The sequence below is a fragment of the Chinchilla lanigera genome, unplaced genomic scaffold (assembly GCF_000276665.1).
Source record: "Chinchilla lanigera isolate Chin_1 unplaced genomic scaffold, ChiLan1.0 scaffold00103, whole genome shotgun sequence".
NCBI lineage: Eukaryota > Metazoa > Chordata > Mammalia > Rodentia > Chinchillidae > Chinchilla > Chinchilla lanigera.
The window spans coordinates 6,343,233-6,365,285 of record NW_004955504.1 but is presented as its reverse complement, the minus strand read 5'-3'; the positions used below and the strand labels follow the sequence as shown (position 1 = coordinate 6,365,285).

Here is a 22,053-nt window from a genome sequence, read left to right as displayed (position 1 = left end):
TTGTCCATGTTCAGACACATGGCAAGATCCTTTTAAAGGCTGAATAGTATTCCCTTGTATCTGTACACCACATTTTCTTTATCCATTCCCTTCAGTGTTTTTGCTGTTTGTATAACTTATCTATTGCATACTGTAAGTATTGTAATGGACCAAGGAATGCTATGTTCTCGATTTCAATCTGTTTGGAGATCTTGATTTAAATTTCTGGATGTGTACACAGAAATGGGATTGCTGGATCACAGGGGAGCTCAATTCTTAAGATTTTGAAGAATTGCCATACTGTTTTCCTTAGCACCTGCAGCATTTTACAGTCTCACCAACAGCATCTAATGGCTGAAATTTTTATGAACTCTCTTAAACTAATCATAGCCATCCTAGCAGGCAAGCAGTGAAAGCTTCCAGTGGGTTTGATTTGCTTCTTCCTGAGGATTAGCACCTTTTTGTGAACCTGTTGGCCTCCCATCTGCAAGCCTTTCAAGCCAGGGCTGTTTAGAGACTGTGCCTTGCTCAGTGTGTGGCTGTGACACAATCTAGCGGACACGTCCAGCCCCGTGACCCGGCACCACCTGGGAAGTTCTGAGATGGCCAAGCTCCGTGACACCTGGAATTCTAAGGCCCAGCAACTTAACTTTGCCCTGGAGTGAGCCATGAGCAAGGACGCCCACCAGATACCAAGCTCCTGCTCAGTTTACAGACAGCAAAATCCTGCTGCAAAGTGTGCCTTGGTGAAGATAGGTGTGAGAGAGGGTTTTGAAAAATTTCCCAGATCTTGGCAAACATACACCTGCCTTCTTGCTGCTGGTACTATGGGCAGTATCATATATTTGATTAATTTGTCCCTTCTCATATACCTTATTAACTATTAGCAAAAATGTTAAATTCTGCAAATTTGTGTAAACTATTAAGTCACAAACTTTCTAGTTATGTTGCAAACTAGTTTTCAATTGACTTCCAATGTTTTTGTTTTATTTTTATTTATTAAAATGTCATCGTGGAGACATTTTTGTTCATGCTTCTCCAAAATGGTTTTGTTTTTTGTTTTGAGATGGAGTCTTACTATGTATTCCAGGTGAGCACTGAACTCACTTTGTAGCTCTGGCTGACCTTGAACTGGTGGTGATTCTCCTGCCTCAGCCTTTGAAGTGCGGGAATTACAGGCAGATGCCACCACTCCTGGCTCAAAAATGTTTCTTTTCACCTGTGCTTATAGCCAAAGGCAAACACTACTTAACTGAGATGTAGTGTATGATGATGGATGTAATACGATGCAGTCTGTCATTCTAGTGCAAACAATCTTGTGTCTGGAATTATTTCAGCAGTCTCAGTTGTGGTTTCTTCTGTTTATTTAGCAAACAGAGAAAATAAAATATGATAATAATGGTATGTATATAGTACTGGGGAATTCCTCTCATCGGGTTTTTAATGTTTAAGTTGGTGAGCCCTGGTTTACCAAAACTCCCACAGAGGGTTCAGTTTCCTACCAGGCAATGTGGCACATGATTTTGAAGAAAGACAAAGAGATATCTGCAGTTTCAAGGGCCTCTGGAGTGACCAGTTGCTCTCAGTGGAACACAGGACCAAGAGTTAGAGTGACCGCGAATTTTATTGCTTGTGTCACCAGCAAGAAAGTAGAGTAAAGGCCCTGGCTGAGTGCTCAGGAATAATGGCTGCTGCAGGCATGGCTTGTAAAGGAACAACAAACACTCTTCTTCCAGGCACAGAGGCTCCCCAGCTAGATAGTGGCTTCATAAATAACTTGGTGTTTGGAAAGCCAGGACCTTCACTGCTGGGACGGTATGTTTCACTTTGAGTCTCATGGCCTCAGCAGAGACATTATTGCCCTGGAACGGTGCAGGGTGTTGCTCGATCCTCCATTCCAGCCATCAGCAGTGGGCGGCTATTCTACCGCTTTGCTGTAATAAAACTTGTTGGTGCCTTGGCCGGGTGTGGCCACATTGTTTTTAGTGAATTAAGGGAATATTTACCTATATACCACCATCTCTGCACGTACAGGTGAGCAGGGCAAAGATGAGGGCTAAACAGAATGGGTGAAATGAGGTTTCATTTCTCAGGGAATGTGGCTTGGTGGTCCCTCACACTGGTTCTGATTGTCTTTTGCATTGTGACTAGGGTGTAAGGCCTTCTTTGGCAAAGTCTAAGCAAAGTAAGGTTGGCTACTCAGAGGGAGCCTCGGTCTGGAGTCAGCCAAGCAGCAAGTGATGCCTGACATTATCACACACCCAAGCCAGTGGGAGGTGTCAGCTTTAGAAAGGTTCAGAACTGTCTCAGAACTGAGGTCCCCTAGACCCAGAGGGGCTGGTAGGCTCCAGAGTTCAAGACACTGTTCTGCAGGAATCAGAGATAGTGTGAGCAGACAGAGAGGTTCTCTGTGCTTCAGGCAGTTGAGGAAAGTTTTGATCAAGAAAGCTGTTCTGACTGACTCCCTTGTGAGGCTGGCTTCAGGCGTTTGAATTCCTCCCCTTGGTTCTTTGAAGTTTGTGTGGCTACACTTGCTTTGGTTGTTTAATGCCTGAATTTAGGAGGCAGCCTTCACCCGGCCTTACCTTACCTTTGTAGTGGGACTATTGGCTTTTCTGTACTCCACCGTCAAGGAGGAAATTGCAATCTAGTTAGTAAAGAAAGCTGTGGCTTGAATCATGATCCTTGGCTTTAAGTCTTGCCTGGCCAAGTTCCTGATTCAGATACCAAAAATGAGAACCAGCCAAGGGGTTCACATTGATTAGCTCATGATACGGCTCATGGTCCTCCTCCGAATCTGGAATTTTTTTATTAGACTTATTTCATTCGTTTGTCACCCTCATGCTTAGATAGCGTGTATTTCGAAATAGTTTCTGAAAGAAAGTGTACAGAGAACTGAAAAAGTACGGGGAGAAACATCCAAACTGGGATCCATGAACAGGAGGCAGCCCTTCAATGCCCTCCAGTCAATGAGTGGTCAGTAGCCGTGTCATCACCCCTGCTGATGTGCCCAGTGATTCAGGTTCTACCTGCAGCTTTGTCGGTTCTTCAACTCTGAGTTTAAGAAGGGGTGACTCTGTTTCCTTCTCAGTGGATGGCGGGTGGTCTTGCTGGTCGTCCTGGTCACAGTGCTCAGCAACGTGTGGCGGCGGACACCACATGAGGACGCGCTCGTGCACAAACCCCGCCCCAGCCTATGGAGGGGACATCTGCCTGGGGCTGCACACCGAAGAGGCTCTCTGCAACACACAGCCCTGCCCAGGTAAGCAGCACCGTGACACCTGCATGACTGGGGACGCCGTCGTTTTTTGTGACATCTAAGTGTGAAGTTGATGATACCCTGCCATAGTTAGTACCAGAAAGGGTGACAAATCAAACTCACACAATTACCCTTAATATGACTTCATAGCGTGTTGTTCCATAGAAAAATAATTTTCACTTTGCCTAGTCTTAAAAACCTCTGGCACCTCAGTGGCATAATGTATGCATGTTATTAGCAAACCCACACTATTGGGAAATACATGCCAGTTTGACCTTGAGCGTGCTAGTGACTCACAGGCAGGGCCTTAAGGGAGAGAAGAAGTTGGAGGAAAGACATGGGGAAGAATAACTGTAGAGCTCCCACCCGCGTCTGCAGGGGTGAGTCAGGGGAGTCCCCCATAGCTCCTTGTTTTCTTACCCACTCTCATGTTGTCAAAGGATCCACTCCGTAGTGTTCCATGCACAAGTTTTGAAGGTGGTGCAGCCATGCTTGGTGGTCAGAAGACTAATCTGGGGGACCTTGACCTGCCTCGGGACTCTGAGTGTCAGAATTCCGGGGGCTGTATCTCCATGGGTACAGGTGTCTGCAGAGACGCTGTGCAGCTCTTCCTGCATCTCCCCGTGCACACGCACGAAGGAGCTTGGTTTCCCAAACTACAGGGAATTCTGCAGATCTGACTTTGACATTGAAACACTTTATTAGCTTGCCCTGAAGAGCATTCTAGAAAGATCATTCTGGTGGTAATGATATTGAACAGGGCCTAGAAACCAGAATCTCAAGATCATCCCAAAACCTGACATTTTATTTATTTGGAAGAAAAAAATGCTCCTTTTACCTGGGTGAAAACATAAGTTAAAATTCCAAATTTTCCTGCCAAACTGCATACTCCAAAATGTCATTTTGTATTGATTAGCAGCCTATAAATCATAAAAGTTCATGTTTTTGAGTGTTTTACATGAATGTGAAAGCTCTTCTTCTCTTAACACCTGGGAGAACTGCACATACCCCAGCAGATCTTCCACTTGAGGGCACACTGTCCTTCCTTCCTTTGTCCTTTGGCCTGGACCTAGGATGTGGGAATTGCCCTTATGGGCTTCAGTAGCCCCAGGCTGGAATGAATTCTACCCCATGGACTTGGTAGATGGATTCCGCAAAATCACTTTCACAACAGAGGCGAAAAGGCTTTAAACTCCAACTCAGCATGCAGGAAATTCTCAGGAACATCGCTACTTCTCTTGCCTCAGGACACAGTCTGTGGAGCTTATTCAGGAGCTGTCCACGAATGTGCTTGAGGGCTGCTCTTTGGAGGGGAGCACTGGCTTGCAGAAATTGTCTGCACTAATGACTTTTGTCCACCACGCTAGCAGTTTGTACACAGCTATGTTTCATAGATTAGCTTGTCCACTGTTTGCCTACAACTACATAATGTCATGTGGGAGTTAGAAAATTTATTTTAAAGATGCTCTGTCTGAATAAAAATGTGACATTTTTATTCCTAGTGTGTATTTCATTTGCTGGACTGGTCAGAAAATAGGATGATATCATACTTACGTATAGAACTGTTAGAGTGTGGTGTGAAAGCCCAGAATAACACGTGTAACCTGACAGTGCTCCTGCCTTGATTGGTCTCAGTGGTAACCCTAGTGGGTGCTCCTCTTCTGCTCACTGCAGAGAGCTGGTCAGAGTGGTCCGACTGGTCTGTGTGCGACCCATCTGGCGTCCAGATCCGCGTCCGCCATTGCCTCCTTCCGTTCCCGGTGGGCAGCCAGTGCTCCGGGAACAACACAGAGAGCCGGCCGTGCGTTTTTGACTCCAACTTCATCCCAGGTAAGGGATGAAGGGCAAGGTGTGTTCATCAGTGTGAACAGACTCATTTCAGCATGTAGAGAGAGAATGAGTCAGCAGTCAGAGTTGTGTCTGTCCTTTGCATTTGGTGAAATAAAAGTGATCCTATCACATTTTCTAGTTTTGAGATGACTTAAAGGTAGTTTTATCAATAACTGTAGATTTAGATAGAATGCAGTGCATGAATTTAAAGTGTTTGAGCACGATGTTTTCTGTAATTTATTGATTCTAATATATTCAGGAGATTTGGCTTCAAAAATAGTCTATGTGGTTATCTTAGTACTGGGTTAAATACTTTGTCAGTGCTGTGTGTGTGTGTGTGTGTGTGTGTGTGTGTGTACATAGAAAAAGAGATTCATTCTGTTCAAGCAACCCTTACGATATCAGGAGAAATGGATGTTTATCATTACTCTCACCCTGCAGAAGAGGTTAGTCTGTCCTCTTCCCAGCCACCTTTCCATTGTGAAGTTGGAGTTTACATTTAGTAAGTGACAAGTCACTTGTATTCCCACTGTGGGTACAGTGCTCTCGATACGTGCATAAACCATCTAACCTATAACCTCTGTGCAACTGAGGACTATGTTGGGAATCAAAGCAAAGACCACTCTATTACAAAAAATCGTAATATTCAGTTCTACAAACCAGATTTGATTCCCTCCATTTGTGGAAAAGATAATGTCTTAGAGAAAAGTATTAGTATTAGCCTCATAAGGGACTTTAATTATGGATAGTATTATGAGATGTGATCAAAATATATGATGAATATTTATAGTAGATCATTCTTACTATAATAAAAATTCATGACACATTGTTCTTAATCAAAATACTTTCCCTCACTTTGAACACTCTTGTCCTGTGGTTCTTGCTGCATTCTGAAGCAGTTCTGGAAGTTCTCTTTCGTGAGTATTTTTATAAGTTATACACAAAAATACAGTGAATGCTGCAGCTGAATGCTTTCCAAGGGAAAGGCAGGCTCATGACATTATCACAATGGTTCTCCTCCACCTTGTCCATTGAGCTCAGCCCCGTGTGACCTCTGGCTCTTCCCTGAAGCCAAAATGACTATGAAGGGTGAACATTTTAAATCAGTTCAGGAGACTGAGGCAACCAGGATAGCACAGCTAAAGAAGCTCATGAAAGAGAACTTGGAAAACTTCTTCAGAAAGTGGCAAGAATGACTGGATAAGTATGTTTGAAGAGAGAAAGTTTTAAGGGGGATTATGGCGATTTGTTTTTGACTGACATTTTTTTAAATGTAAACACTCACCATAGTTATTGATCATAGTTCAGAGATGTGTAAGAGTTTGTTGTTTTAACCACAGGAATGTATTTATTTATTTATTTATTTTATTTATTTTTTTGGTTTTTTGGTTTTTCTCCGGTACCGGGAACCGAACTCACAACCTTGCGCTTGCCAGGCAGGTGCTTTTGCCACTGAGCTAAATCCCCAGCCCCAGGGATGTATTTAATATAAAAAATCAATAGAGAAGAGAGTGGCGTTCCCAGACTCTTGAAAGAACACATTTTTCCTCAGGGTTTAGAACACTTAGAAGTTCTGACTTGCCCTGGCATCTCACTTGTGGAGTGGTGTGACAAAGGTCTTGAATGGGCTCCTGAGTAGTGACTTAGATTTTAAGTCACCTTAGGTGTGAAGGGGATTTCTCTGAGCTGTGCGAAATTGTTTCCCTCCAAGAGAATGTGACAACACAGGCTGTGATGTGTCTTCACGCAGACAGGCACCGCAGGGATCACAGAGCTGGTGGGTGTAACAGAAACGCCGCGTTGTAACAGGGAGTCAGTGTGCTCTGGTTTCAGCCTGAGGGGCCACAGCACTTCCTTTCTGTCCTATGGAGTCTCATCCTTTCCTGCTGAAGATCACTTAACCCGGGCAGTCTTGGGTTGTTTAAAGTGAGAAATAAATGCACTTCTTATAATTAATCAAGGTTTTGGAACTGAGTCGCGCATTAGATTCAAAATCGTTCAGCATTTTGTAAATGCAGCATAAATATGAATTTCCCACCAACACCCTTTATGCGTTGTGATCGGATTTTTGTTTCTCCAGAAGTATCTGTGGCGAGATCCAGTAGTGTAGAAGAGAAAAGATGTGGAGGTAAGTTCTTCCCTTTAACAAATTTCTGACTTGTACCCTAATATCTTCTGTTCATTTCTCACCCCTTTGTGTTTTGTGTTTTTGCTGCTGATGAGTGGAGACACTCATGGATCCCAGAATGTTACATCTGTATTTAAATGGGAATAGTTAACATTTACCATGTGTCAGGGGTTCCCACAGTGAGGTCCCCAGGTCAGCATCCTCAACATCCCCTGGGGACTTGATGGAAATGCAGATTCCCAGGCCCCGCCTCCACCTGCAGGACCTGCGTCTCTGCTGGGGTCCAGCAGTCTGTGGCTTACTAAGGTCTGCAGATGCTTCTGAGGTCTGTAAGCCTTAGGAATCAGAGAGATTGATGTGAGCTACAGCTAGATCTTCCATGAGTAAAACTGAATCCATGCAGTTACTTATGTTTTCACACAAATCCATGGCTGCCACTGTCCAATCTCCAGATGACTGGAGCGACTACATTGTGATCGGGCATCAGATGACACCTGTGTCACCAGAGAAACTTTTCAAACTTTCTACAACAATGAATGTCAAAGAGCCACATTCTTTGGTTCAAAGCTTTAGTAAAAGTGGACTGTGAACATGTCTGAATGAAGGACTGACTGTTCGATCTCTGGATCCATTAACTGTATCCACCTTCAATAATTTCAACTGATGTCTGCCCTAAGAGGTTCGTTTTCATATGCGCAGCTGATGACACATACACACTCATTCCTGCCATAATCCATCCCACCAGGGTGATCCACAGAGCTCAGCCCAGCAGGTTTTGGTCTCTGTTTATACCACCATGGACTCCAGGGCTTCACAGGCATCTTTTAGAAATGCACTTGCCATTGTTAACTGCACTGCTAAAGAGCTCACTGATTATATCCTCTCTGTTTAGTGGGCCGGCTGTCGATCCACCCACCCTTTCACGCAGTAATCTGTATCAGTTCTGTAAGCTCACATTGGAGACCTACAGCCCCAGCCCATTTGGAACAAGCATGTGGTAAGAGATGCAGGCACACGAGGGAGGCAATGTCCAGGGTGTGACCTAAGTCGCTGCAGTAAGTTCACTGACCGGCAGTTGCTCATGTAGGCTCCAGCTGCAAGGTGAGCATGCAGCAGTTCTTATAGAAAGAATCATGTCGGTAAAGTTCCCCTTGGTATTATTAGACTGGCCAGTGTGTGCCAGACACTGCAGTAAATGCATCACGCAGTCAGTGTTCCCTGTAGTCCTCACAAGGAGCATTCATGTGGGCACCATGGCCCACAGCTTTTTATGTAGTCTTGGAGACGGAGAAGAGTTTTGCAGCTGGACACTCACAGATCCCAGAGGAGTGATTTGGAGCTTGCACTGCACATTTCAGGGCACCCTCAGAGTATGGAGGTGAACTCCAGAAACAGTGTTTTTAGAGGTGCTCCCATGAAATGTGGGCACAGTGCGATATAACTGCAGCAGAATGAGTCACGTCAGGTCAGGTTTTGCTGCCAGATGAGTGCTGAGAACTCTGTGCCCAGAAATTGCATATTTAGAAGTTGTTGAAAAGAGTAACAGCTGTGTCGTTATCTGTGTCTTCTAAGCGGGCACTGCAAGGCTCAGAGAGGTAAGGTTGCTGGCCCAGGTCTGCACAGGTGATGCAGGTCCAAGCCAGCAGTGGGATTCAGTGGGAGGTTCACACCCAAAAGGCCTCAGGAAAGGATCTCTGTAGTACGTGTCTAGATGGACTATGTGCAGGAACCTTGCCCCTGCAGCCCTGGTTAGGTGATGTTCTTGGTCAGTGCCATAGCTCAAGTCTGTCTGCTGCCTGCAGGAGAACATGAAAGTCAGTAGGGGAGCAGTGTATACAATGTCCTGCCAGCCTCGGAAACTACAAGAGAACCAGGGCAACATAGCTGGTAGCTCAGCAGAGTTGACTGGAATCATCCAAGTTTACAGTGTACTCCTCCAGGCCAGCCTCCCTGCCTGGGTCCCTGTGTGCAAATCCTTCCAGGCTAGCACCTAGGAGACACAGTGCAAAGCCACATCTGTCTTAGAGTGATGTCTGGCAGCTGAACCAGCCGTGCTGGATGACTGGACATGCCAGAGCCAAGCCTGGAGATGCTGATGGCTAAATCACAGAAACATCAGTTACTGTGCATCCTTTGGACCTGATTGTCCTAGATCTTTAGGCTGCTGGCATTGACATATGTGGGAAGAGATGGGATGGACCATAGGGAAGAGCTAATTGACAAAAGCCATCACCTAGCATGGATGTCTGAGGGTATTTAGCGAGACAACACAGATGCATTTTCTCTGTGACAAAGCAATCACACTTTGCACAGAAAATCACCTAGTTAAACCACTGGAGAGTTGGTCTGTATTCCAGCTTTATTGACCAAAAAAATTAAAAATAGTGATAAAGAAGGACACATATTCAGAAGAAAGGGGTAAAGAGCTTCAAAAAAAGACTAAACAGGCACTGCTTTTTTCCCTCTTTAGAAAATGTGCTCTCATGGAGATTTTTCAACTGAGGTATTTTTAGTTGCACGAGACACAAAGACTCCATAATCCTCGTGAAGATGTCAGCTGGCCGCAGCCTTCCCCGGGCACCTACAGGGATGATTCATTTGACTAATGACAAAGTATCTGCATGTGGGGACCATCGTACATCTTCTGTGTGTTATAATGAAATACGAGTTATCAGTGCAGCAGAAAATATTTTTATCAGTATGTGACATTGACCCCAGGGAGTCCTAAGAGCTAAAATACAGAGAAACGAGAGCCCGTGTGATCTTGGCACTTGCTTCTCTTAAGGTTAACCCCAGGGTTACAGTAAAATCCTGGTGGTGGTTGTGAAACGGGCCCGGGATGCTTTATCCAACTCTTCCAGGCTGGGAGCCCTCTGGCTCCAGAGGCACCACAACCAAACCAGGAAAGGCGGAAGGTTTGTGAAGTCTTCTATGGTCCTGTGTCTGGCCAAGCAAGCAGGGCTGGAGACCCAGGTGGTTGTGCCATATGGGGCGGTTGTGCAAAGCTCCTGTACCGTCTGCTAGACTGTCCAGCATCAGCCTAAGTCAGGAGTTGCACTTGTGTGTGGAATTCCAGGGCATCTAGCAGCGTGATGTTGGCCAGGGCTGACCCTGACTCCAAGAGGAAGTGGCCTTGGGTCACTGTGTCCCTCCACTTCAGGTGATAGGTCCATCTCTCAGGACCCCTGGACTCTGGTATCCTGAAGCAGAGAGGAGCACAGAATATAGGGTAAACTGCGGCTTAGGGGCAGATAAGGGGTACTGAACTTCTGACATCACATACTGCAGGGGTCCTGAGGGCTTCTCCCATCCTCTGAGGCTCAGCTTCTCCTGAGGGCCCTCCCAACCCTTGGCCTCTGTGGGGAGCAGGAAGGACTCAGCTGGAGTCCTGGCATCCTGCTAGGACTTTACCCCAGGTGTCCCCTGAAGGACAGGGAGTGGTTGACACCACGTCAGCTCTGGGCCTGCACTGGAGGAATGCACCCTTCTGGGTAGTGAGCATGGGCAGTAGGCTTCTGGGTCATGGAGCACAAAGAGGAAGCTCTTTTGAGGAGAGTTTCTTTCCTTGAGGCAGAAAGGAGGGGAGAAGGTCCTGAAGGTTAAGGTGCAAACACACCTGGCCACAGAGATGACGGACAGACCTGCAGGGTCATGTTGCCACCAGAGCCCTGAAGACTGCTCTTCTATCGGACAGGATCATCTGGTGTCTGAGCTTGTACCCAGCAGGCATCTGCATAGTTCCCCTTGATCCAGGGATGACAGATCACAGAAGGACAACAGACACAGAGGGTGGGCATGTACACTTCGGTGATGCACAGCCGGGACACCTGGGAGAAGGGCGGGTGTCCTTGGGACGTGTTCTGAGCAGGGGAGACCAGAGCCTGGTAACCTGCGGGTGCTGAGGCACAGAGGGCCAGCGCAGGGTGGGAGAAGGAAGGTCCTGTTCTGTCTTCTGTGACTTTCTCCTACTTCAGCTCTGCAACCACTGCCTAGACGTTACCTTTGCCTCCAGAAAGGCTTGAAACTTTGACAGTGGTGTTTTGGAAACCCACAGTGGATGCCTGGTTTTTTATTGTTATATGTGGGGCATCGTGGAGTCCTCCTGTCACCCACACCACTCCTGTTTCAGAGATGTCAGTCTATCCCAGCTCACCTTTTGAATATTTTATATTCCTGCCTCAAGGAAAAGAACCCCAAATAAAGATGCTTACTGAATGGAGAAACAATAGGTGGAAAGAGTCAATTCATGGCCTCCTAAAATATCATGTTTTATCCCTTTAGCACACATCCTTCATTTCTTTAGAGTAAACCATTTTCCTGATACGATCATGAAAATACAACATAAATGAAAAAGACAGACCACAGGCTCCCATCTATACATGCATGGGCTGAGCACGTGGATGGACCCTGGAAGGCGTAGTTACAATGGTTACCTCTAACAAAGAAGGCAGATGTATTTTTCCTTCAGAGCCTTTGGAAGTTTCTAATATTATGCAATGTGTTTATATTCACATTCAAAAATATAACGGAAAACGTGAGAATTCATGTAAACGGAAAACACTTTTAAATGAAATGAAATAAGGAAGACGGGGGAAGCAGCGTGGCTTGCAGCTGTGGGGATGAGAGCGTGGCTTATCGGGATGACAGCGTACCCCCTTGGGCTGTGGATGTGCCATGTTGAATGCAGGTAAAGGAGCAGTATACACTGCTCCCCAAAATCCCACAGGCCAGAGATGGCCATGAACGTGGAACAGAAGAACGGCATTGTGCAAGCTTCAAAGGAGAGAACAACCTAGACGCTTCTTCTGGCATACTAAGTTTTAAAATGCCTCTAATTATAATTTGAATAAGCATGAATTTAAAATATACTATGCTCCCTCTGGAGAAGATTTCTATTGCCTGTGACACATGGAAGGAAATAGCTGTGATTTCTTTCATTCTGGAAGGGATATACTTTTCTCTTTCTCTTGTCATTGAAGTGCTTTCAGCAATTTCGTAGTGTGGTCTTCTGAAGCATAGCCATGTGTTGCTTCTGTCCTCCAGAGTTCAACATGTTCCACATGATTGCCGTGGGCCTGAGCAGCTCCATCCTCGGCTGCCTCCTCACCCTGCTTGTCTACACCTACTGCCAGCGCTACCAGCAGCAATCCCACGACGCGACTGTCATCCACCCCGTGTCGCCCGCCCCTCTCAACACCAGCATAACCAACCACATCAACAAACTGGACAAGTACGACTCAGTGGAGGCTATCAAGGTAAGTGATCAGCAGTGACACCTGCAGCCAGATGTGCAAAGGTTGGTGGACCCTAGAGTGTTAGCAAAGCCTGGTGGTGTCACCACACAGTACCTGACAGGGGAAGAGGCCCCCTTGCTAAAGAACTACCCTGTTAGCTTTGCTTTGCCCATGCGAAGACAGCCTCTCCTACTGGGAATATAGCTACGAAGAGACACGAGGCCAGCAGCAGCGAGAATGCTGGAGGCCAGTGGGTCTCTGTTCTGTCTCGCTCAGCCCTGCTGTGCTCTGTGCATTTGAAGAGAGGGCATGCAGTGAGAAGAGCTCCCCACGGAGAACATGTATAGTACTGAGCAGCAGTGATGAGGGCCAAACTGTGGTAATCAGGTGTCCACATCTAATGAAGGAACAGAGCTGACCTTCTTTGAACTCCAGTGTCTTCATCTTTGAAATGGGTATAACAATGCATACTCACGTTCTGTTGTGAGGTTTTCATTGACTTGATGCACTCAGGACTCAGCACCCAGGAAATAGTAACTGCTATTCTTGTGTCTATGTGGGATGTCAGGTCAGGTGTGCAGCTAGAAAGATATCGAGGTTTCCCATCTACTTGCTCCACCCTGCCGTATAATGCACATGGGTAGAGGGCACTCCCTGAGTTATGTCTGACCATGTGTCACATTTCTCTTAAGTTGGTGGTTTATCTTAACACTGCTGGAGAGGGTTTTGATGGCTCCTCTCTGCTGTCACAGTTTCCTACGTGAGCATGTGGTATGTCTTTGGCTCTTACCGCTTCAGGGGGTCCCTGGAGTCTTGGCATCCTCCCCTGACCCCTCTCTGCCCTGTGGCTGCCTTTCTCCATTACCTGGGTAGAGATGCAGCCAGTTTGCCTGGACCCACGGCCTCTATTTGAGCCGTGATCCAGAATCCATCAGGACTGCCCCCATTGGATGGTGAACCCAAGGAATGGGGCACCAGGAGTAAAGATCAGGCCCTTACGTCCTCCCAGAAATGATATCCTAGAGTGCACAGAGGAACGGGAGCTCCTTCAGTGAGCAGGAGCTTCCAGACCAGTGCCAGCAGCCCAAGGGAGGGCTCCTCTAAGCATGATTCCCATGCACCGACTGATCTGTGTAACTCAGTTGGCCTGTGCTCCCATTACATTTGTGTCCACTTTTAAGATGGCCAGAAGTGGTGCTGCCTCTGAGGCCAAGGACACGGAGTACAGAGGTGGCTGCCTAGTCTTTAATGGATTCTCCTAGAACTTTCATCTATACCTTTCCCAGACTAGTCCTGAGCAATTGGTCTCTGCTGACTCAGCTTCATCTTTATTTTGTCTTCATGTACTCTCCACTCAGCATGGTCCATTTCTTTGAGGTTGCAGGTGGCTTTTATGGCTGCCAAAGGGCCTCGTGTCCCAGAGGGCACCTCAGCACACTAAGTGCAGAGGGAAAAGAAATCAAAGCATTTGAATCAGATGCATGTTCATAAGTTCTGTCAAGATCACTGATAAGTGTACCTGTCCAGTGAAACCTGAAAGCTACTTAAATATACTCTTGATATATGTGGTAATATTTAAAGTGTCTCTGAGCTGAAAATCATTCAAGTTTTTCTGGAAGGTTCGATTTAGGTTTTCTGATGCCCTGCTTCTCTCAGTAACTTCTTTACTAAAGCTCAAAAATAGAACCAAATATATCAAAGACAGTCAGCCCCACTGTAGTTATGAGGCAAGTCTTCCATGAGACAAATAATCTGGGGAAGCCAGCTTGTGAGAAAGTACTTTCCAAAATAATGAAACCATAGAACGAGCTAAAATTCAACATCCTTATTTACTGAGTAGTCTGACATCTTTTCAATGTATATTTTACAGGCATTTAACAAAAACAACCTGATCCTAGAGGAAAGAAACAAGTACTTCAACCCTCATCTCACTGGGAAGACCTATTCTAATGCCTACTTTACAGATCTCAATAACTACGATGAGTACTAATAGCTCTGATATTTTTGGCTTCTTGTAAATCCTCAGTTCCTCAAAGCTTGTGCTCTACGACTTCCATGTTTCTGAGGCTTCTGAGAGGAAGTTTGGGTCTATTTCAAGTGCATTTCAAGCCAAGAGTGTCCCCTGGCTGCCCCAAATACACATTCTTAAAATGCTACAAAAAACTAAAGACACAGTGAAAATCTGGTCTACAGCAAACCCTTGATCATTGTTAAATGAGCCGTGGTGTGAAGTTCTTTTATTGCAGTTGGACTATTTCTCTAACAAGTCCATTGTTTCATGACCTTTATTTTCTATATGTGCCACCTGTGTAGGAAGGAGTCTTAGAAATGCAAATTCCTGATTAATTTTGAGGTCTTCATAGGTCTTTCTGATGTTTTAATTCAAGAAATAAGCACCTTATCTGAGAGTCCCTCTCTCCACAAAGCCCATATTGTCTGATAAAATGAAGAAAATGAATTTGGCCTACGAAGTGTTCACCATGGATCTCCCAAGTTTCAGTCTGGAAAACACTGTGGATTTTTGGAAGCAGCTATGTTTGGACTTGGAAAGCTTCTTTCCCGGAGAAGCCCAGGGAGCCAGAGATCCTGTCTGTCCCGCACCTGCCCAGCTGATGGTCAGCTGAGAGCCCACCGGGGTCTGGAGGCCGTGACTGCCCCGCCGTGGAATGAGCATCCGGGGCGGAGGCGCAGACGCAGGGACACGGACAGCACCTGCAGCTTGCTCCGAGCCAGCCTCGCGGTGACTTCTGGATTTCGTGTTGGCCTGAAGCCCACCAGGAGTGTCCCGCAGAGCAGCCTGTAGCGTAACCGCTGGCCAGCAGGGGGATGGACTCCACGCCTCCTCTCCCTGCACACTGATACTGCCAATTAGGGAAAGTATTGAAAGTTCAGATCTAGAACTGAAAATAACTTTTAAAAATTGTTTCCGTACTATTCAGAGTATTGTGAGAGCTGACATTGAATGACAAGCATCTTTTTGTTTTCCATCTCCCTGATATAAATAATGCACGGCGCTCGGCCCCAACCAAGAACATTAATGACGTGTAAAGCTGGCTTCCTGGGGCTGTCACAGTGCACATGGAGGTGACACCCCTGTACCAGGCTGTCATTTGCGGCCCCAGACCAGGGGAGCCGATGTTCGGCTCTGGTGCCTTTTCTTTATCTCAGCGCTGTCTCCCTGCCCAGCTTTCCTCCAACCCCTCCTCTCCGTGCACTGTGGCACCTGGGCTCAGGGGCTAAAGGAAGGACAGGAAGGGAGGGAGGGCTCTGACTGTCCCTGTGGTTGAGCTTCCATGGTGGATTAGCATTTCAGGGTGTTATAAGATCATTCATTGAAGTCACCAGAAGAGAAAAGATAAATTGCTTGCCAACAATGGATCCATAAAGCATATGCCAATTGGTAGAATAATTATCGAAAGTAAGAACAGAACTGAAAAGGGTCATCTGATGCCTCTGGGCATTACAGTAAAGGCCTGAGCAGATATCAATCCCTGTACTTATTGATAGAAGAACCTTTTTAGTGAAAATGTACAGTAGGGGTAGTGAGGAACAGAGTTATTAGCGTGTGTTTTTATCTTACCCATTTTAAAACAGCAGTCTCAGAGAGTATTGGGAAGATCTTATGATTAATAAATAACGAATAGTCCTGAGTTCTAAATATTCTGAAATACCTAAATTGGCAGCAGTGGCTCTCTGTTCAGTTCAACCCACCGCTCTGTGCGTCTGATGCTTGGGCTCGCAAGAGTTTATTAAATTGTAAAGGGAAGTACAAGGAGTTCCCAGCAGGACCTCATGACGTTGCATGCACCTTGTGTACGTGGCGTGAATATTCTCTGTTGTACACGCCTCCGCAGCATCCGCTCAGCAGAGCAAGCAGAGCAGGAGGTTTCCTGATTGCTTCCAGGTTGGATTTTCACTGGATGCTTTGACTCATCTCTTTAAGAAAATGAAATCCTCACAGTGTAGCACATCTTAGCTTTTTTTCTTTTAATCACCCTCTCCTAAGTATTTTCTAAGCAGAAATGGTCATTTTATCTCCCCTAAGAAGGAGGACATGATATTTTATGACTTGTCACTGGACTTCATGTGAAATACTTTCTAAATGGCATCCAAGCTGGTCTTTAAGCAATCGTATGAAATGATCAGAAAAAGCACCCTCCCTCTTCCAGAGTCTCAAGTTTTGGATCATGCAAGCCTTTAAGATTAGCGCTACAAAAAGAAATCCCCTCATGTTTTGCTCCTGATACTGTGTTCAAAGGAAAGTACCCCCCCACAACTTTTCTCTTTTAACAGAAAGTGCTTCATTCAGATAATCTTAGCTGTGTTCTGAGTAATCCAACCATCTGTGGGATAATCACGTCTCCTTTCCCATCATTGTGCTGCTGTTGATCGTGGGCACTGCGCACGCTTTTCCTCTAGACCTGTCCTGGTCCTGAGCCTCACGTGGCTCATGGCGTGGTGTCCGCTGTCTGCAGGGCTGCCTCCTCCATGGAGCAGCTGTTCTGCCAGCTGGAACTCTAGGTCTAGGATTCCTGCTGAAAACTGGGCATCAAGATGTAAATTTCTGACAGAGAGTTACATTTTATCTCTCCTCTCCCTCCTTTCTTCTTTCTTTCCTTCCTTCTTTTCTTTTGTATTTAAGCAGCACAAATAGAGATATACTTTTAAGCTACACAGATTTGAACTTGTCAAATGACATTAACCACAATTTAATTCCTGTGGCTTTTTCCAAGTACAGTTGAAATTTGGCTGATTTTCATTAGAAAATCGGCTTTCGTCACACATTTAGATTATTTGAGAGCAAGGCCCAGTGCTGTTCAGGTTCCTTTCTCCGGAGTAGACTAATCACCATCAGTGTATGGGACACAAGCATTCTGTGGAAGGGATAGCAGAAGCCCTGCACGGGCACAGCGGGTCCTCCAAAGTATCTGGGGACTTTGGTGAAGTCAGGCTCAGCTGTACAGAAGAGCCACTGTTACCAGACTCCTGGGCATTGCCTTCAAAACTGCCCCAAGACACATTCCTGTGCCTCCTCCCTCGAGAGCTGCACTTTCCTGCTGGTGTAAGACTGTGAACTTGATCAAGTATGCTGGGTCTGGGATTAGCCCTGATATGACGGGAAGGAAGGGGCTCTTGTACACATGGAAGGATAGGTGGGGATTCTGTAGGAACTGAAGAATTACAAATGGTGAATGGATGAAAGGCTGTCCCTGCCATAGAGATGCCTCTATCCCCAGGAACAGCCAGCCCACAAGGTCTGGGGTGAACCTGGGACCCCCCTTTAACTCATGGGGACCCTAGATGGAAAAGAAGCAAATGTGGTGAATTATCGGATAAGTAGATGGCAAAGGAAATGAGAAACAGGTCCCTCAGCAAGGGCGTGAAAATCATGGGAGACAAAACTTGTTTCAGTGAATGCTTCTCCCTGCACCTCTGTGGAATTAATGGGCTTGCCTTCAAAGGTGTGACAAACTCTCAGCAAAGGAGACTGTGTGTCCCCAACATGCCGCCTAAAGGATACGTTGCAGTATAGTTGAATATCACAGGAAACTTTATCCTAAAATACGTTATGCACACAGCTAATTACTTTTTCTAAACACAGCTTTGATAGCATTGGATTTATAACTACCCTTATGCTTCTTTATTTTGCTTACTTTTAGAGTCTTTCCTTGTCTTTTTCTCGTGGCCATTAGCTTTACCTTCAAAGCATCTTCTACATTTCAATGGGGCTTTCTTGCTTTCAGTGATGTTTTGGGCTGTTTTCATTGACTTTAGCATTTCTGTCTCAAAAAAAGTCACAGTGGAGCCAGGCGAAGGCATTAGGTAACAAGGGTTGGTACAAGGAGCTGCATCAGCGTCAGTTCTCCAAGTGGCAGGGTTGTGTCTGCCTCATGGCTCCAACAGTGAATTTTCATGACTTTGTCAAGACAAAAACCTTAAACCAACCCATGAACAAGGTCTGCCATTCTCCCTAATATGATCCATGTTGGAGCTCACAGATGGCATTGGCCATGCCCACCCCTCATTCGTGCTCCCTCTCACTGCATGGTGCACCTGGAAGTGTTTGCTGCTGTGGCATTGCCAGTGTTTGATTATTTTCATCTGTGGAGGATTGAGTATGGTTATGTACCACCAATACTAGAAGCTATTCCGAACACACTGCTTCTTTGCGAAATGAGCATAAAATCAAAAAAGTCAAAGTAACATTCATGTCCCTCTCAGAAATGCTCAAAAGGAAATGCTGGACACACTATACTGCCACGTGAGATAAAATATGTGAAGCACAGGAAACACTGTGGGATTTATTTCTACTGTTTTTGCTTGTTATGGTTATTAAATTCTATTTAAAGATATTTCATAACACTACAAATACTGAGCCATGGTATTCAGATTCAGGTTGTCTGCTCTGATAACCCAATAAAACAAAAGAGTAAGTATTGCTTCTGTATTTACCCCTTTTCTCCTTGGAAAGTTGAAAAATAGATGGGATGTTGGACTATCGGCAGCAATTTCTAAAATGACTTTTCTTTATGGATTTATGTTAACATGCATTATTCACATTTTTAGCAGATGGATCAAAAGTTTTTATTCAATTTTCACATGTTGCATTATCAAAAATGCATGCATTACTGAGGTACCAGAACATGGAGACCTTTTCTCTTTCAAAATATAGTTCACAAGGCGATGTCCTTAGAGCTTCAACAAAACTACTTTTAGAGCCTGGCACTCTTTCTAAAAGACGACACTTTGTGAAGAGCATATTAGTTCTGCTGCAGACAACACTCTAGCTTATTGCCCGTGATCAGAGACGGTATCAACTCTTGCCCAAGCAGCAGGGTTTTACTGTATGGACACAGCGAAGCTTACAGTAGTAAACTACTCGAGGACACCTCCAGTTCTAGGAGAAATGCAGAGGTAGAAACGTACCCTCGGCATTTCTTAAACTAAAATGTAAAGTCAGGCAGGAAAATTTATTCCTCCTTTTAGTATTTAGTCAGAAATATGAGGCCAGTAGTTCAAACATGATCCTCTTCTTTCTCAGTCTTTTGACAATTTAATGCCAAATGATTCAAATGTTAGATAAATCCAAGCGGAGAGCCAAGTCTGGGTTGTGAAAAATGAGAACTATTCCGCAGTGATGCTGAGAAGAGCATCGTTAGCTGCCCTCTCTGCAAGTGCGGATAGTTCCCTTTCTTGTAAAAAGTTGCTAGTGCCTTGTTTAAGATGATGTTTCATCATTACACCTGGATATCCTTGGTTCCACTTGGAAGCAGAGAGTTGATCGGATACCCTTAGAAGAAAATCATCTTTCCATGCCTCTTTGAACTCAGGAATAGAAAATGGCCACAAAGCCCTTCATCTTCAGATGTGGCCTGGCTCCCACTGGGCAGCGGTATGTTGAGAATTAAGGTTAACCTAGTCTCCAGCTCCCACGAACTGACATCACTCTAAGTTTCACATCTTCCAGAAACACCTTCGTGTCTGTTCTTTAATGGGAATGTCCATGTGATGCCTGTGGATGTTAGAGGTGTGTTTTTCACTGCACTTCAGCCAAGTCCGTAGGCATAGGAAAACCAGACCCAGGCTGCCAGTGGTGGAACCGGTATGGGACGTGTGGGATGAGAACCACCTAGATCATTGTCTGATTTATTCTATTTTTTGATTCAATGTCAAAATGGCTTCACAAATTAACAAAAGGTAGTACTCTCAGTTTGGATTTTAAAAACTTAACAGTGTTCTCTCTGCTAAAGTTGATTGCTTTCCCTTATCCCATGACTGTGTGATGAACTCAAACTTGAACTCCTGCACTTTGAAAGAAAGCACAGTAGGAACCTCCCACCTGATCATCCAAAATCACATCAGCTCTGTCTGTGGAGAAAATGCACAAGCTTGGTTCAGTGTAAGATTCTTCAAAACTGTAATAAAATTACGTGTTACTAGACTTGATTTAACTTTAAAGATGTTACAGTTCATTTTGTGTTCATTTGCTATTGCCTGTTTTGTGATACAAAATAAACTTATTTGGGATTATTGTTTTTTCCACTGATAATTCTTCAGCCAACTTCAGCCCTTGGTAAACTTGAAAACAGTTACTAATCTTAAAATTAATTTTAATTTAATTGATCCTTATGTATAATCACAGAGTTGTCTCAAGAATGAAATCGTTTGTTTGGGGTTTTATTTGTTTTTTGTTTTTTCCGGTACCGGGAATCGAACTCATGACCTTGCGCTTGCCAGGCAGGCGCTGTACCCTGAGCTAAATCCCCAGCCCCAAGAATGAAATCGTTTGGCATTTCACCTACCTTTGAATGAGAAAATGAAATATCGGCTGTTCTGTTGAAACGGCCGTCAATTGCAGAATATTTTTCCAAGGAATTCTCGGGCATACCACGCGTCTTTTCAATCCTGACAGTTTCTTCACAAGATTTCTTTTGTGTTCTTCTTGTCAGACTTATGCAACAGCAATTTCTTCTGTTCATTACTTTTTGTTTTCTGTCTGTCAGCTCACTGGTCTTCAGTTCCCCCTGGAGCTGTGTAGGTTTTGGCCTCACGTTGCTGTGTAATGGTACCTGCCAGATACTGTTTTCAGAGGTCAGTGTGAGGCAGGGAGCTCATTCTGTCTTGCACTGGATCAATTATGGAAGTTCAGAAAAGAGGGCCAGGAGGGGCGATACCTAGCCAATCAGTGGAAATTAACTCAGCTTCTCCAACTTGTCTCAGCCTCACCTCTGAGGAACGCAAACATTTGTAAGACAAAGCTAGCTATCATTACAGCAGTGAAAAGGCTTTGCCCTCTCACTGCCCTTGGTGATTGCTGACCTCAGTATCTCAACCCAGTTCACCCTTTTTTAAACGACAAGTTTCTGAAGAACAGTCCCGAATCCTTCCAAGAGTGCAGCAGTCCTCCTTTTGTGGAAATGCCTTTCTCACCCTCTTCAACCCTAACTGCAAAGATTGGGGGCATGGGGTAGGGGCAACACAAAATAAGAACTCTGATTATGTACAGTATAAATTGTATTATATTTTTTGTACTTATGTTTTATGTAAATAGTTTGTCTCATTTAATTGTATGTGAGCACTGAAATAAATCCTTCCATTTAGGAAAAAATTAGTAGCATCTTTCTTTGCAAAGCCTCAAAACACACTGGCTGGCAAGGTGCGCTGCGGCGTCCTGTAGAAGCATCACGCTCTAACTGGTGTTCGCTGCCGGAGCTGGTGCTAAGGCTTCCCGAAGGACCAGGCTTGCTCGGAGTAAGACTGGGCAGCCTCCTCGGCACATCACAGAACACACTTGGCTCTGAGCTTCAGGTCCTCAGACTCCTGGAGCAGGGTCCGCCTCAGGACTCCCGGATTTATGATGATGTAGTGAAGTGTTTTTAGAAGTATGTCCATGGGCAACAGGGGCTGTGAGACAAGGAAAGGCAGTCGAGGTCTCCACTTACTGGGAGTGGATGTCAGGGCCTGCTGCCCGTGGATGTACTGAGCGGTGTTGTAGTCATGCTCTCTCCAGCGTACCCCATTCCATTCTTTCTTGCAGGGAATAAGGTTTTTTGGAATGAACCACTGATAATCCATCACTATGAACGCAGCTAGAAGGTGCTTGAACTTAGGGAAATTGCTCT

At 45.2% G+C, this 22,053-nt stretch overlaps 1 protein-coding gene across 2 annotated transcripts in view; it reads left to right on the top strand.

Annotated features, from left to right (window-relative positions):
* Window positions 1-21,539, top strand: part of Sema5a (sema domain, seven thrombospondin repeats (type 1 and type 1-like), transmembrane domain (TM) and short cytoplasmic domain, (semaphorin) 5A) — a 348,199-nt gene extending 326,660 nt beyond the window's left edge. For both annotated transcript variants that reach the window (XM_013505908.1, XM_005407077.2), the window contains 5 exons: window positions 3,071-3,241; window positions 4,913-5,068; window positions 7,149-7,196; window positions 12,240-12,451; window positions 14,301-21,539. In XM_013505908.1, the coding sequence (XP_013361362.1) occupies window positions 3,071-3,241; window positions 4,913-5,068; window positions 7,149-7,196; window positions 12,240-12,451; window positions 14,301-14,420 (707 nt within the window). In that variant the 3' untranslated portion in view covers window positions 14,421-21,539. The remainder of the gene's footprint in view (window positions 1-3,070; window positions 3,242-4,912; window positions 5,069-7,148; window positions 7,197-12,239; window positions 12,452-14,300) is intronic.
* Window positions 21,540-22,053: the final 514 nt, after the last annotated feature.